The 12,173-nt window shown below is 39.8% G+C and overlaps 1 protein-coding gene across 2 annotated transcripts in view; it reads right to left on the reverse strand.

Annotated features, from left to right (window-relative positions):
- Nucleotides 1-12,173, reverse strand: part of TENM1 (teneurin transmembrane protein 1) — a 773,658-nt gene that overhangs the window by 294,204 nt on the left and 467,281 nt on the right. For both annotated transcript variants that reach the window (XM_072626495.1, XM_072626494.1), the window contains exon 5: nucleotides 5,813-6,053. In XM_072626495.1, the coding sequence (XP_072482596.1) occupies nucleotides 5,813-6,053 (241 nt within the window). The remainder of the gene's footprint in view (nucleotides 1-5,812; nucleotides 6,054-12,173) is intronic.

Genomic DNA, 12,173 nt, shown 5'->3' on the forward strand with positions numbered 1-12,173 from the left:
CTTAAATGCACTTGAGTCTAACTCTATGCTCTCAATTCAATTTGGAAATTGTATTAAAAATTGACTACAGTTAAAAGGTAAATTTCAAATATTTTCTGCTAAATCGACCATCCTCGTATTGAAAGATTTAAGTTGGTTTATAACATTATTTACTCTGATTAATAAGCTTATTTCACATATAAAGGAGATGAAACAGAGGAGTCTGCTCTAACTGGGGAGTTTTCCAATGTTTATTTCTGTTCACCTTCTGCTCAATGGTAATTCCTGATTTGGAATTTAACAATAGGACCAATTTTTCTTTTAAAGGACCAAAAGGTTTAGAAATATACAAATGTGTAAGATGTCAATTTCTCTTGTTTTTACAAAACTATCTTCATGAAGAGATAAACAGATATTCAGCACTTTCTCCCCTCCCATCCACAGACATCATTTTAAGAGATACGAGCAGGAAGGAATTTGTGATTGCTCATTTGCAATTATCCTAGAATATCTGTTTTCGATGACTAGGTTATATGTTCCCTCATTTTGTAAATAAATTTAGCTTTCATTTCCCTTTGCAGTTAGTGAAAGTCCTTTCCTAATTCTATTCACCTACAGACCTCCTACTGATTTGACAAAATGTACTTTTTTTTAACATTTAGGAAGGACAGTGATTACCTCTTTATTTTTTCTCATTTGCTACAGACATGTATTTTGCTCATTTATTTTATGAGCCAGTTGACTATGGTATACTTTTCTGTATCATTTGTTTTTATGGAATTGTAATCTACATTAGCAGAGACATTTCATTTTAAAGAAAGAGAATGTGTCTGTTTAATTGTAAGAGCACAACAGAGGAAGGGGCTAATGGAGTTTTCCTATTGAGCATCACAAGCTGAGAATCTAAACTACTGTTCATATCGAACCGTTTTTAAGTGTTTTGAGAGCTGGCCTCTCTCAATCTGGATTCCTCTGCAAGAAGCCTCTCAAAGTTTTGGGTTCCATGGATCAGATCCATGGTACAATTAGCCCAGCACTTGTTCTCTGATAGTGGAATGAAGGAACGTGTTGGTATTAGCTTCAAAAGTGACACCAGGTTGGGTGGGGATGGGAGGTGACCCAGCTTCTTTATAGAAATCTACAATCTATGAACAGGTTTTTAGCTGAAGCTCTTAGGACCATTAATAACACTAAGACATGGCCAGAGGTTCCACTGGCAGGACCAGGACACAGGTAGGGAGAAATAATGGGAGCAGAAAAAGTTGAACAAAAAAGAGGAAGAAGGAACTGAGAAAACAAAGAAAATCAGAGTGGCCACATGAGGAAAGGGATACTGTTTTAATCATATGCAGGCTTTGAGAATCATAGTGAAAAATAAATTTCTTCAGGGGGCCACCTGGTGGTTTTAATAACACAGACTACTTAATCTTGGTCTCTCTCATATTTGTTCAGCACTGGTCTGTGCCTAACAGGATCAGATTTAATCAGCACAAATATTAAGGCTCATACTTGAGTTCAAAACATCACCTTCACAAGCAAAAGCTGGGGGAAGCAGGGCTAGACAGTTGCTCATCTAGGAAAGGATCTGGGGGTTTGAAGCAGACATCAAGTTCCATATGAGCTAGTATGATCTAGTAGTTAAGAAGATGAATGCAAGCTTATGCTGCATTAAGAGAAGCAGAGTATTCAGTATGTAAGTAGTTATTTACGTGCTCTCTCCCCTATTAAAACGTGAGTTTCATGTCAATAGGGATTATTTCTGCTTTTTTGCTGTATCCCTGGCACTTTACACAGGGTTGGGCACATGCTAAAGTGTACAATAATATAATGATATAATCAAATCTGCATTTTAAGAATGTCCCTTTAACAACTGGACTGAGTAGAGGCTAGAGGTAAAGATCTGCAACAGCCCAAGTGAGAATGGGTGTTCCTTTTTCTCCACTCATACAACCAGCACCCTAATTAGGGCCTTTAACATTCCTTACCTGAACTATTACAATACTTTCCTGATTGGTTTCCTCACCTTCTATACATTCTCCACAAAATTGCTTCTTGACTCCTCACTGTCTCTCACCTTCCCACCTCATATCAATCCATTGCCAAGGCAGGTCGATTTCACCACTGTGACATAGCTTGAATATGCTCCCTTCTGTCCTCTGATGCTGCCACGATCATCACTGGATTACTGCACTACCTGGCTGGTGGGTCTGCTTGCCTCAGGTCTCTTTCTATGCAGCTACCAAAGCTAATTCCCTAAAGCTCGGGTGTCACCATTTCATCCTTTTTGATAAACTCCAGTGCTTCCCTACTGCCCCTCAGATCAATTAAAAACAATAGTGTTTGATAATGAATACTTTTCACGTGCATCTTCCAACCTCTCAGTCTTCTTAAACATGACTCCTCTCCATATCTCCATACATTTTTTGGTCCTACTTCCTGTTCAGCACAAAGGATCCAGTAGCTGTTCCCTATGCCTAGAAATGCCCTTTCTGCACTTCTGCCCTTTGGATTCCCTGGTTTCCTTCAAGACAGTTGAAGTTCAACTTTCTTTGGTGGTCTTTCCTAATCTCCCCTCCCCCAGCTAAAATATATCCCCAAAGAACTAATGTATATATAGATGTATACAGACATCTTTTTTCTTCCCAATTCAGGCAGTTTAATACTGCAGTGGGTCTGAAGTTAAAGAAGACCTGAGTTCAAATCCAACTTCAGACTAATCCAACAGATTAGCTGTGTGACTCTGGGAAAATTACTTTAACTGTCTGCCTTAGTTTCTTCACCTACAAAATGGGATTAGTAATAACAACTACTTCTGCTCAGGGTTGCTGTGAGAATTAAAGGAGATTATGTTTATAAAGTTCTTAGGACAGTGCCTGGTACACAATAGGTGTTGAATAAATGCTTGTTCTTCCCCCTTCCCATTAGAATGGAATCCCCTTGATAGCAGGGATTGTCTCACTTTTGTCTTTGTATTCTGTATGCCAAGCACACAACTGGCCCTTGGAATATGCTTGGAGCTGAAGAGGGGCCTTCAGTGAGAAAATGGACCTTGAACAAGGCTCTGAAGGAAAAGGAGGCAGCAGAGTTCATGTAGAGGACACATGGGGTGTGGCATGAGGTGGGAAAGGAGACAATTACAGGTAGATGCAGTATAGCCAACATTATGTGCACTCATGCAGTTGAGAACTCAAACTGTCACTTTCCATCAGGGAACTAAAGAAGACCCTGCTCATGAGATTAGGAAAAGGATATCTACTTAACACAGAAAACATGGGATCAGAAGTCAATTCCAAATATTTTGTTTCTCAATTTGTGAATCTTATCTTTGATTATATATTTAATGGACATGTTTTAAGGCAGGTTTTTTTTTTAAAGCTTTCACTATTAGTATTCTGATTTTAACATTTTACCATAACTAGCTTCCTTTGTAATTCTATGTATTTATATTATGCACTTCAAAAGATGATTCTGAGAAGAGTTCTATTGACTTCATCAGAGTGACTGCCAAGTGGTCCAGGACGCAGACAAAGTCAGTAAGTCCTGACTGATCAATCTCTGTTGGGAAGTTCCAGCCTGGTTTTTCCCCAGTTCATTCTTTGTGATTCTGAATATGTAAAAAGGTGCTCTCTGCTCAGGCTCACAGAAAACTTATGATCTCTGTCTTATGAAAGTGAGACCAATTAATACATTTCCTGCCTGGATACCCAAGGTCCATGGCTGGAGTATGTGCAAATATGGCTAGATGTATACTTCAAATAAGAAAAATCTTGCCTACTTCAGCACTCCCTTTTCTTCCTTCCAGATTCAGAGTTAACCGCTATGTTAGAGGAATAGGGTATGTCAATTAACTTTAAATGTTACTTACCCAGCATAAGCTAGTGACCAAAAAAAGAACCAAAAAACTGGAATAGGCAGGAGTCAGAAGATTGAACCTTAAATAGCAGTTCTACCACTTGCTAACTATGTGACTGTGGGGGCAGAGTGCTTCCCCTCTGAGCCTCAGTTTTGTCATCTATAAAATGGGAACAGAAACTCGAATAGCATACTACCCAAAGTTGTTGTAAATTCCAAATAAGAAAATATATGTGAAGCCTGAGTAATCCATAAATCTACAAGTCCTCAACCATTCCCTTCCTGTGACTTAAAAGTGAATTTTTGGGAGGAAAATTACCATTGTCTGTGAAAGCTCTTTGAGACAGAAACCTAATCTCCCTCTACCTTTTCCCCATGGTTTAAAGAAAAATAAAGTAGAGGGATATTAGAATATGACTGTTGTATTTGCTTATCACTATCAAACCAGTACAAAGTACTGGTTCCTAGACTGAAAGCTTTCGAGGCACTCACCTTTACCTTGGTTACCACATGCTCCAATCCCACGTCTACCCTTTCCACCTCTTGCTCCCTAACAGTAGTTAGATGTATAGTACCACTGCTTCTGGAAAGAGCATCTACTCAACACTCTAGTGATTTCCCACACCAAATAGCAACCCTATGGTGGTCACCACTTCATTATATGCCTGGCTTCTCCATTCAAATGTAAATTCCATAAGAGCAGGCTGGTTTTCCCTTTTATCCATGTATCACCAGTGCTTAGAAGAATATCGAGCACATAAAGTTTAATAAATGCTTTTCATTCCTTTGTTCATATCATAAAATCATTTCCCAGAACTTCCCAATTGGCTATGAGCTAGACAATGCTACCTTCAGCGTACTAGGGCCAAGAGAATTGTCATTTCTGCTTCAAAACCAGTTTTTTGCATTCACAAATAACCTGAGAAGTGGCATATGTCTCCAATGGTCGGCTCATCACTGAACCTAACAGATTTCCAAAGAGAAAGTGATGGTTTCATTAGCTCTCCCTTTTCAGTTCATATTCTCAACAAAGTTGATCAGAGTTGACATTGGGTGCAAAGGATTCTAATAGCTACATGTCTCTTGTTTTTTGGGTATGTAGTGAGATAACGCAGCATAAAGGAAAAGAGTGAAAGATTTGGAGTCTGAAGAGGCTTGAATTTGAATCCAACACCTCTAGCACTTGCTGTATTATTTTCAGGCAATGCCCCTCCTCTATAAAATGAAAATAATCCCAGTAACACTGGTATTAATACTCTCACAGGGGAGTTGTAAGGATCATAGGAGATCAAATACATATAGAATTTTACCAACACTAAGCCAAATAAATTGATCTCAGTTATTTGTCACAGGAAGAAGTGAGCATCTGGATATTTCTTTGGTACATGAGCTTAGAAATGCCTTGCTTGGAGGTACTAAGAGATATATGTAATATTACTGCCCTGTGCTAACGGAAACATACAACTGAGGAGTATGCTGTGGATTTGAAGCCTGGTTGTTTTGACCACATGACCAAGGCATTGGTTGGTACTTGGTAGTGACATACTTCAACCATCCAATCAAGTTCTGAGGAGTGACCAGTTCTTTTGAATGTAGCTTTAAGTAATAAAATAGCTTTAGTCTTTGCACAGACAAAACTTCACTTATATCCCTAAGTGCAGAGTCTAACTCATCCAAAATTTGAGTGTATTTTGCATGATTCTTCCAGTGTGTTAAAGCATTTTATGGATATTGAAGCCAAGTTAAAATGTAGTAAGGATTTGCTTTATCAAACAAGTCTGCTGTAAGTATTTTTGTAATTCTCCTTATAAGTTCTGATTTCCTTAGGGTGAGGCAATTGAGTATGACTCTGTAAAGATGGCTTGGTTAGTCAATTACTTCCTCCCTCACTCCCATTTCATGTTTTTTGTTTTCCCTTTTTTAAGATACCAAAATTATTTTGTCTACTCAAAAGCATCATCTCTAGCCAGGGCTTCTGTACCTTGTCTCCAATGGTATGTTACTATTCAAGACCCAGCTGTTATGCAGATGCACAGAATCCTGGGTACTGGTTGGGGGAGTTGGTGCTGCTGGACTGGGCTGGCTTCGAGTAGTCATTGACCTCCTCTGGAGAGAGTCTGCCGTGGGTGGTGGCTTCCTGGCACATGTGCATGCATGAGGAGGTGGTGGTGGCGGCGGGAGCGGTCTGAAGGTGAACTGGTTGTGTGGGCTGTTTGGCATATCTGCAGAGGAGAAAAAGGAAAGAGAAAAGAGAAAATTACTCGTCTACTGCGTGTGAGCTTTACCGAGATTTTAGAACAACACAATCTGTCATGGGAGTAGGTTTTTAAGTTCTATCTATCTGTAAAAAATGTCCCCTTAACTCACAAGAAAGCACATGTCCTGTGCTTATGAAATGCAATATAAAACATTCACAGTTGCATTAACTTGTAAATTCTTCAAGGCTATAGTAGTTAAAAAGTCAATGAGGCAGCCTCACACAATTTGTCATCATTTCTGCTACTGAACAAATAAATCACCAACAAGACACCAAGTTACAGAACATAAGCCAAATTCTAACTCTGGAGAACTTCAACAAATATACTGCAGAAAAATCGCTGAGGACTTCAAAGAAAAGTCAGATGGCTACCTTCTGCCTTACATCTCAGAAAAGGAGGCTGATCTCAGTCAGGAGCCTGAGATAACTAAAACACTATTTTGAGTCCCTTCCCCCCTCCACTACTACATGGTATAAGTGAACCAGCAGGCATTCTGCTCATTTCTACAAGCATACAGGAGACACGCCATTTTCACCTATACCAGACTCAGGCCATGTTAGCAGCACAGGCATTAGGAAGCAGTTTTTTGGTCTGTTGACGGAGGTTATATTTGTGACTGGCAAGCTCTTGATTTCTGCTGAAGACTTTGGGATATGCTCACTATTTTTTTCCTGGAAAGTAGTGAGTTGGAATTTGATCCATGAAAAATACCCCAATTAAATTTCTTTGCAAAGAAATCACTATTTAGCTGATATACTATCTCTCTCCCACAAGACAGCCCTAAAAGATACTAAATGATTTCATGAAATTGTGGCACTTCCTGTATAAGCTTTTGTAGCAAGTTGAAAAAGTCTGCCTGACTTTTTCCCATCTCCTGAAAGACCATAGAAATAACCAAGTGGTACCTTGCCAGAGGCTCTCTGTGCCTAGCAAACTACTCAGGCCCATCTGTCAATGGCTAATCAGAAAAAAACCACTCTTTTTTCAATTTTTCCATTTAATTCAATCAAACTTGAGTTTGAACTTAGATGGAGAAATCAGCCAGCATACACTGACTCTCTAGAGCCAACTGTTGAATTTTCAGTGGGAGCATTTACACTTCAGAAATTGGCAAATGTTATAAATCAGAGCTTGATTTATTGTTTTGTTGATTGTTGAGACTTCAAGTGATGGAGAAATTGTTAATAATGAAGAATGAACTTCCAAGTGTACTGTGTGTACATTGCTTTTTTGAAAATTGACTGTTGAACATTTACTAGGCCACTTTTGGAAAGAAATGACTAATCCTTGGCTCTCAATTCAGCCATCATATAAGCCAAAGATGTGATTGGCTCATCAGGGCTTTTCTTCTAAGCTGCTCCCCACTTTACAAAAACAGTTTAAACAAGTGAACAGTTCTTCCCCACTTTAAAGAAACCCCCAAATCTGGAATGGGCAGAAAAATTGAAATAGTGGAAGACAGAGAAGGATGAGCATTTACCTCACAAAGAATTTCCATTAAGTAGCAGGTCACATAAGTATTGAAAAGACAATCTAGCTGACACATTTGCACAGCAGGTAAAGTACATCTACAGTGTGGTTAAGATATGTCAATTCATCCACACTTTTTCTGAGTCCTTCTTCATCACTAATATAACATATGACTGGGAAAAGAGGTGAACTAGTCCTATGTAGATGAGGTGATGGATGAGTAACACATGTTACACTGGTATTCAAGTTTATCATGGGAATACACTTAGACATACTAGCTTGACGTAGTAGGTGCTGGCAACAAAACTTACATTTGCTATAAAATTCAAACCAACTGTACACCTTTAGATGCCACAAAAATTCAGAACCTGACTAGAATGTAATAGGATCCCCTAAGTTGTTGAGGCAGTTCTGCCTTCTGTTATAAGTAGGATAGTGCCACTAGTGATAATCTTCCAGGTTATAAGTTGAAATGAGAGCCATGCATTGGATGATATAAAGAGTATTTCATGACTCAAGACAGTTACACTGGGGACCATAGTTGGGAAGGGGGAAGGGAGAAAGGGAGACAGGGATAGGGAGAGAAGGAGTGAGAGAGAGAGGGAGGGAAACAGGGAGAGAGAGGGGGGAGAGACAGAATGAGGGAGGGAGGGAGAGACAGAAGGAGTGGGCTACAGGGCTGTGAGCTATGACACTCTGGAAAAGACAAATGTCATCTACTGTACTAACCAGTCATCCTTTCTAGATATCTATAATGCAGGGCTACAGAATGGAGTTCTTTCAAAGGAAATGTGGCCACGACTACAACACTAGATGCACTGTTAGCCTAGGCCCTCCCCAAGTTCCCTTTCAGTGATATAAGTAACCTTACTGGGTTTCCCTCATGTACTGGCATACAGCTCTGAGAATCAAGGAACTTCCCCTTCCTGAAAAGGAAACAGTTAGATCTATGCTACTAGCAGGAATGCACAGTATAGTCATTTGGATGACCAGTTTGTATGGTGTATCTTTGATTTCCCATTTATGATGTATGGTGGCTTCTTCCCATATCAGCAAATATTTTCTCTTTTAGAAAAAAAGTTTCTCAGCATTGGATTGAACACTGAGAAAAATATATCTAGCCCTTAGGAAATTCAAATCATCTAAGTTTTGTTCTTTGCTCACCTTACGAAAAAGATAGGGAATGCACCTGTTCTCTCCCAATTAAGCAATTTGATCCTTTCTTTGTGAAATGAGCTTTGCCCCCATTAAAAGACTAATGAAAAATAATTAGTGTTTAGTGTCAGAAGGCCCCCGCCAACACCAGTACCACAGAGTTCCCAGTTACATGCATTCACTTAAGAATCTATCTGGTAATCATATATTTATGTGCTCAAGAGAAAGACAAGGGAGAATGGGGTAATGGTAAAAATGCAAATGTTACTATGGTGACACACTTATAGGAAACTGGAAAGCAAATTCTGCTTCACTATGGAAAGGTTATGTTCACATAATGTACTTGAGCAGGAGGCACTTGTAGATTGAAATCCTTAAAAGGAACTGACATATAAGCTTTATAAGCATATCTCTTCAAACTTTACATACAAACATGTTTGATGTCAGTCATGACATGACTTACAAAGCCGAAGATTAATTTTGTTCAGAAAGAATGTTAGCTTTTGTACTTAGCTCCTTTGCTTACCTATGTGCTTCTTCTCAATGACCTTTGCTGGATCATCATTCATATCACACCCACTATGAATATACCCTAAGGATCTATCCTGTGTCCTTGTTGGTCTACAAGCATTTATAAAGTATCAAAGCTAAGTGCTGAGGACAAAAAGAAAGGTAACAGACAGTCCCTGCCCTCGAGGAGCTCACAATCTAATAAAATGGCTGGAGGAGGAGACAACATGAGATAATAACACATGAACAAGATACATACAGGAGAAACTGGTGATAACTGGCAGAGGGAAGACATTAGCATTATAGGTGATCAAAAAAGGCTTATGCAGAAGGTAGAACTTTAGCTGAGACTTGAGGGAAGTCAGAGAAGCTGGGAAGCAGAGAAAAGGAGGAAGAGAGTTCAGGGAGAACCAGTGACAATATTCAGAGTTTGGAAATGGGGTATCTGGGTCAAGAAACAGCAAGGAGTACAGGGTTATTAGAGTGCAGTGTGTGGTGATGTAAGGTAGCAGAAGACTGAAAAGGTAAGAGAAGGCCAGGTTATGAAGGTATTTGAAAGACAAATTGAGGATTTTACATTCTATCTTGGAAATGAAAGGGAACCACTGGAATTTGACAGAGTGGGGGGTGATACGATCAGATCCACACTTTTGGAAGATCATTTGGACAACTAAGTAGAAAATGGATGAGAGTGGGGATAGCTTTAAGGCAAGAAGACCAAAGAACAGGCTACTGAATAATATAGGCATAAGGAAATGATGGCCTGCCCATGGCTGGTGGTCAGAGGATGTAGAATTGACAGGATTTGGCAAATGATTGAATATGGAGGGTGTGAAAAAGAAAGTGAGAAGTAGAATTTAACACCTACGTTGCAAGCCTGGGTGACAAGGAAGCCAAGGGTATTCTTGATAGCAATAGGAAAGTATAGAAGGAGGGAGAGTAGAGGGCAAAGGAAGTTCAATTTTGGATATATTAAGCTTAAGATATCTACAGGATACATAGTTTAAGCTGTTCTATAGGCATTTGGAGATGCAAGACAGGACATGAGGTGAGAAATTAGGATTGGAGAAATAAATCTGAGAACATCTGCATAGAGATGACAGTTGAATCTATAGAAGCTGATGAGATCACCAAGGTAAATAGTATAAAGGGAGAAGAGAAGAGGATCCAATACAGAGCTTTGGGGAATACCCATGATTAATTGGTATAACCTGTATGAAGATCCAGGAAAGGAGACTGAGAAGCAGTGGTCAAAAAGATAGGAGGAGAGAAGAACCAAGATAGTGGAGTACAGACCAGGACCCAGCTGCACTCTCCCAACATTTTCCTCCAAATAACTTGAAAATAATGCCTCAAATCAAATCTTGGAGTGGCAGAGCCAAGAAAAGAATCAGAGTGAGATATTCTTATAGCCTAAGAAACTTGGGAAGCCTACAGGAGAGATCTATAACACTGGGTGGGTACAGGCCTGGAGCACAGTAGGAGTACCAGCAATGGACCTTGGAGGTATCCATGACAGCAGCAGCAATTTCAGAAGCTCTCAGCCCAGAGAAAGTAAGCAGGACAAACAACTGGTCAGAAAGAGATGGCAGGGGACCCATTACTGGCACTGGGTGAAGCCAGTGCCAACTGGCAACTCAATTGCCCACAAGCAGTTTCGGGGTGGAAAGGAATAATTACATTTGACCATAGGGGAGCAGGGGACCTGGCCATAGCTCCAGGGCCAAAAGGAGTGCTAGTACTTGTGGCTGCAGGGAGCCAAGGGCCCTTCCTGGGTGAAGATCTGGGCCCAGACCAGGAAAACAGGGACCAAACTTCTCCCTTTACTCTGTTAAGTGAGGGTGCCACTATGCCTCTGCTCACTCTGTTTCAATCTCAGTGTTATCCTTGACTCCTCTCTCTCTCTCTCTCTCTCTCTCTCTCTCTCTCTCTCTCTCTCTCTCTCTCATTGTCTCTCTTTCTCTCTCTCTTTCACTTTCTCTCTCTCTATCTCTTATCACATAAATCCTTCAGTTTTCAAATCTTATCTTTCTACCTCCACGTCTCCACTCATACAACCACTACCCTAGCTCAGGCTCTCATCATCTCTCACTTGAATTACTGTGAAAGTCTTGTAATTAGACTGGCTCCAGTCTCTTCCTACTCCAGTCCCACTCCACATACAAGACAAAGTGATTTTCTTGGATCACAGTCAGACAGGGTAACTCCCCTACTCTATTAACATCAGTAGCTCCTTATTATATTACTTCTAGGATTAAACATAAACACCTCTTGCTTGGCATTTTACACTCTTTGTGACCTGGCTTCAATCTGTTTTTCCAGGCTAATTATACATTATACGTATTGTGAACCAGTCAAACAAGTCTTCTTACTATTCTTCATATAAGGCACTCTATTTCCTGCTGCATTGCCTTTGCTTGACAGAAATGCAATCCTCATTTCTGTGTCTTCAAATCCTGACTTTCCTTCAAAGCTTAACTTAACTAAGAATCACCATTATTCTGATCTTGCTCATTTCTAGTTCCATCCCTCAGCTTCCCAAACTGCCTTACATTTGTGTGAATGTTTGTCTGTGTACATGGGTGGCCCTTGACCAGACTGCAAGCATCTTAAAGGCAAGAGTCCCCAACATCTGGCACAGTTCCTGGAATATAGGAAGTGTTTAATAAATGTTTGTTGGATTGTTTTTCTCCACAATAAGAAAAGAGACAGGAGTTTACTGATCATAAATCATTTTTGTAAATTAAGTCTAATCTTTTTTTTGTATAATGATCTTTTTAAACCGGTGATGAAATTAACTCTTCCTTGAAACATACTATCTTCCAGGTAGTCAGTTAATAAGCATTTATTAAGCATCACACTACTGCACTTTAAAGCACAAGAGCTGACAATTCCATTTCCCAAAGATAGGCTCACTGACAATAAGTTTGGGGACATTATATCTAACCA

The sequence above is a fragment of the Notamacropus eugenii genome, chromosome X (genome assembly GCF_028372415.1).
Source record: "Notamacropus eugenii isolate mMacEug1 chromosome X, mMacEug1.pri_v2, whole genome shotgun sequence".
NCBI lineage: Eukaryota > Metazoa > Chordata > Mammalia > Diprotodontia > Macropodidae > Notamacropus > Notamacropus eugenii.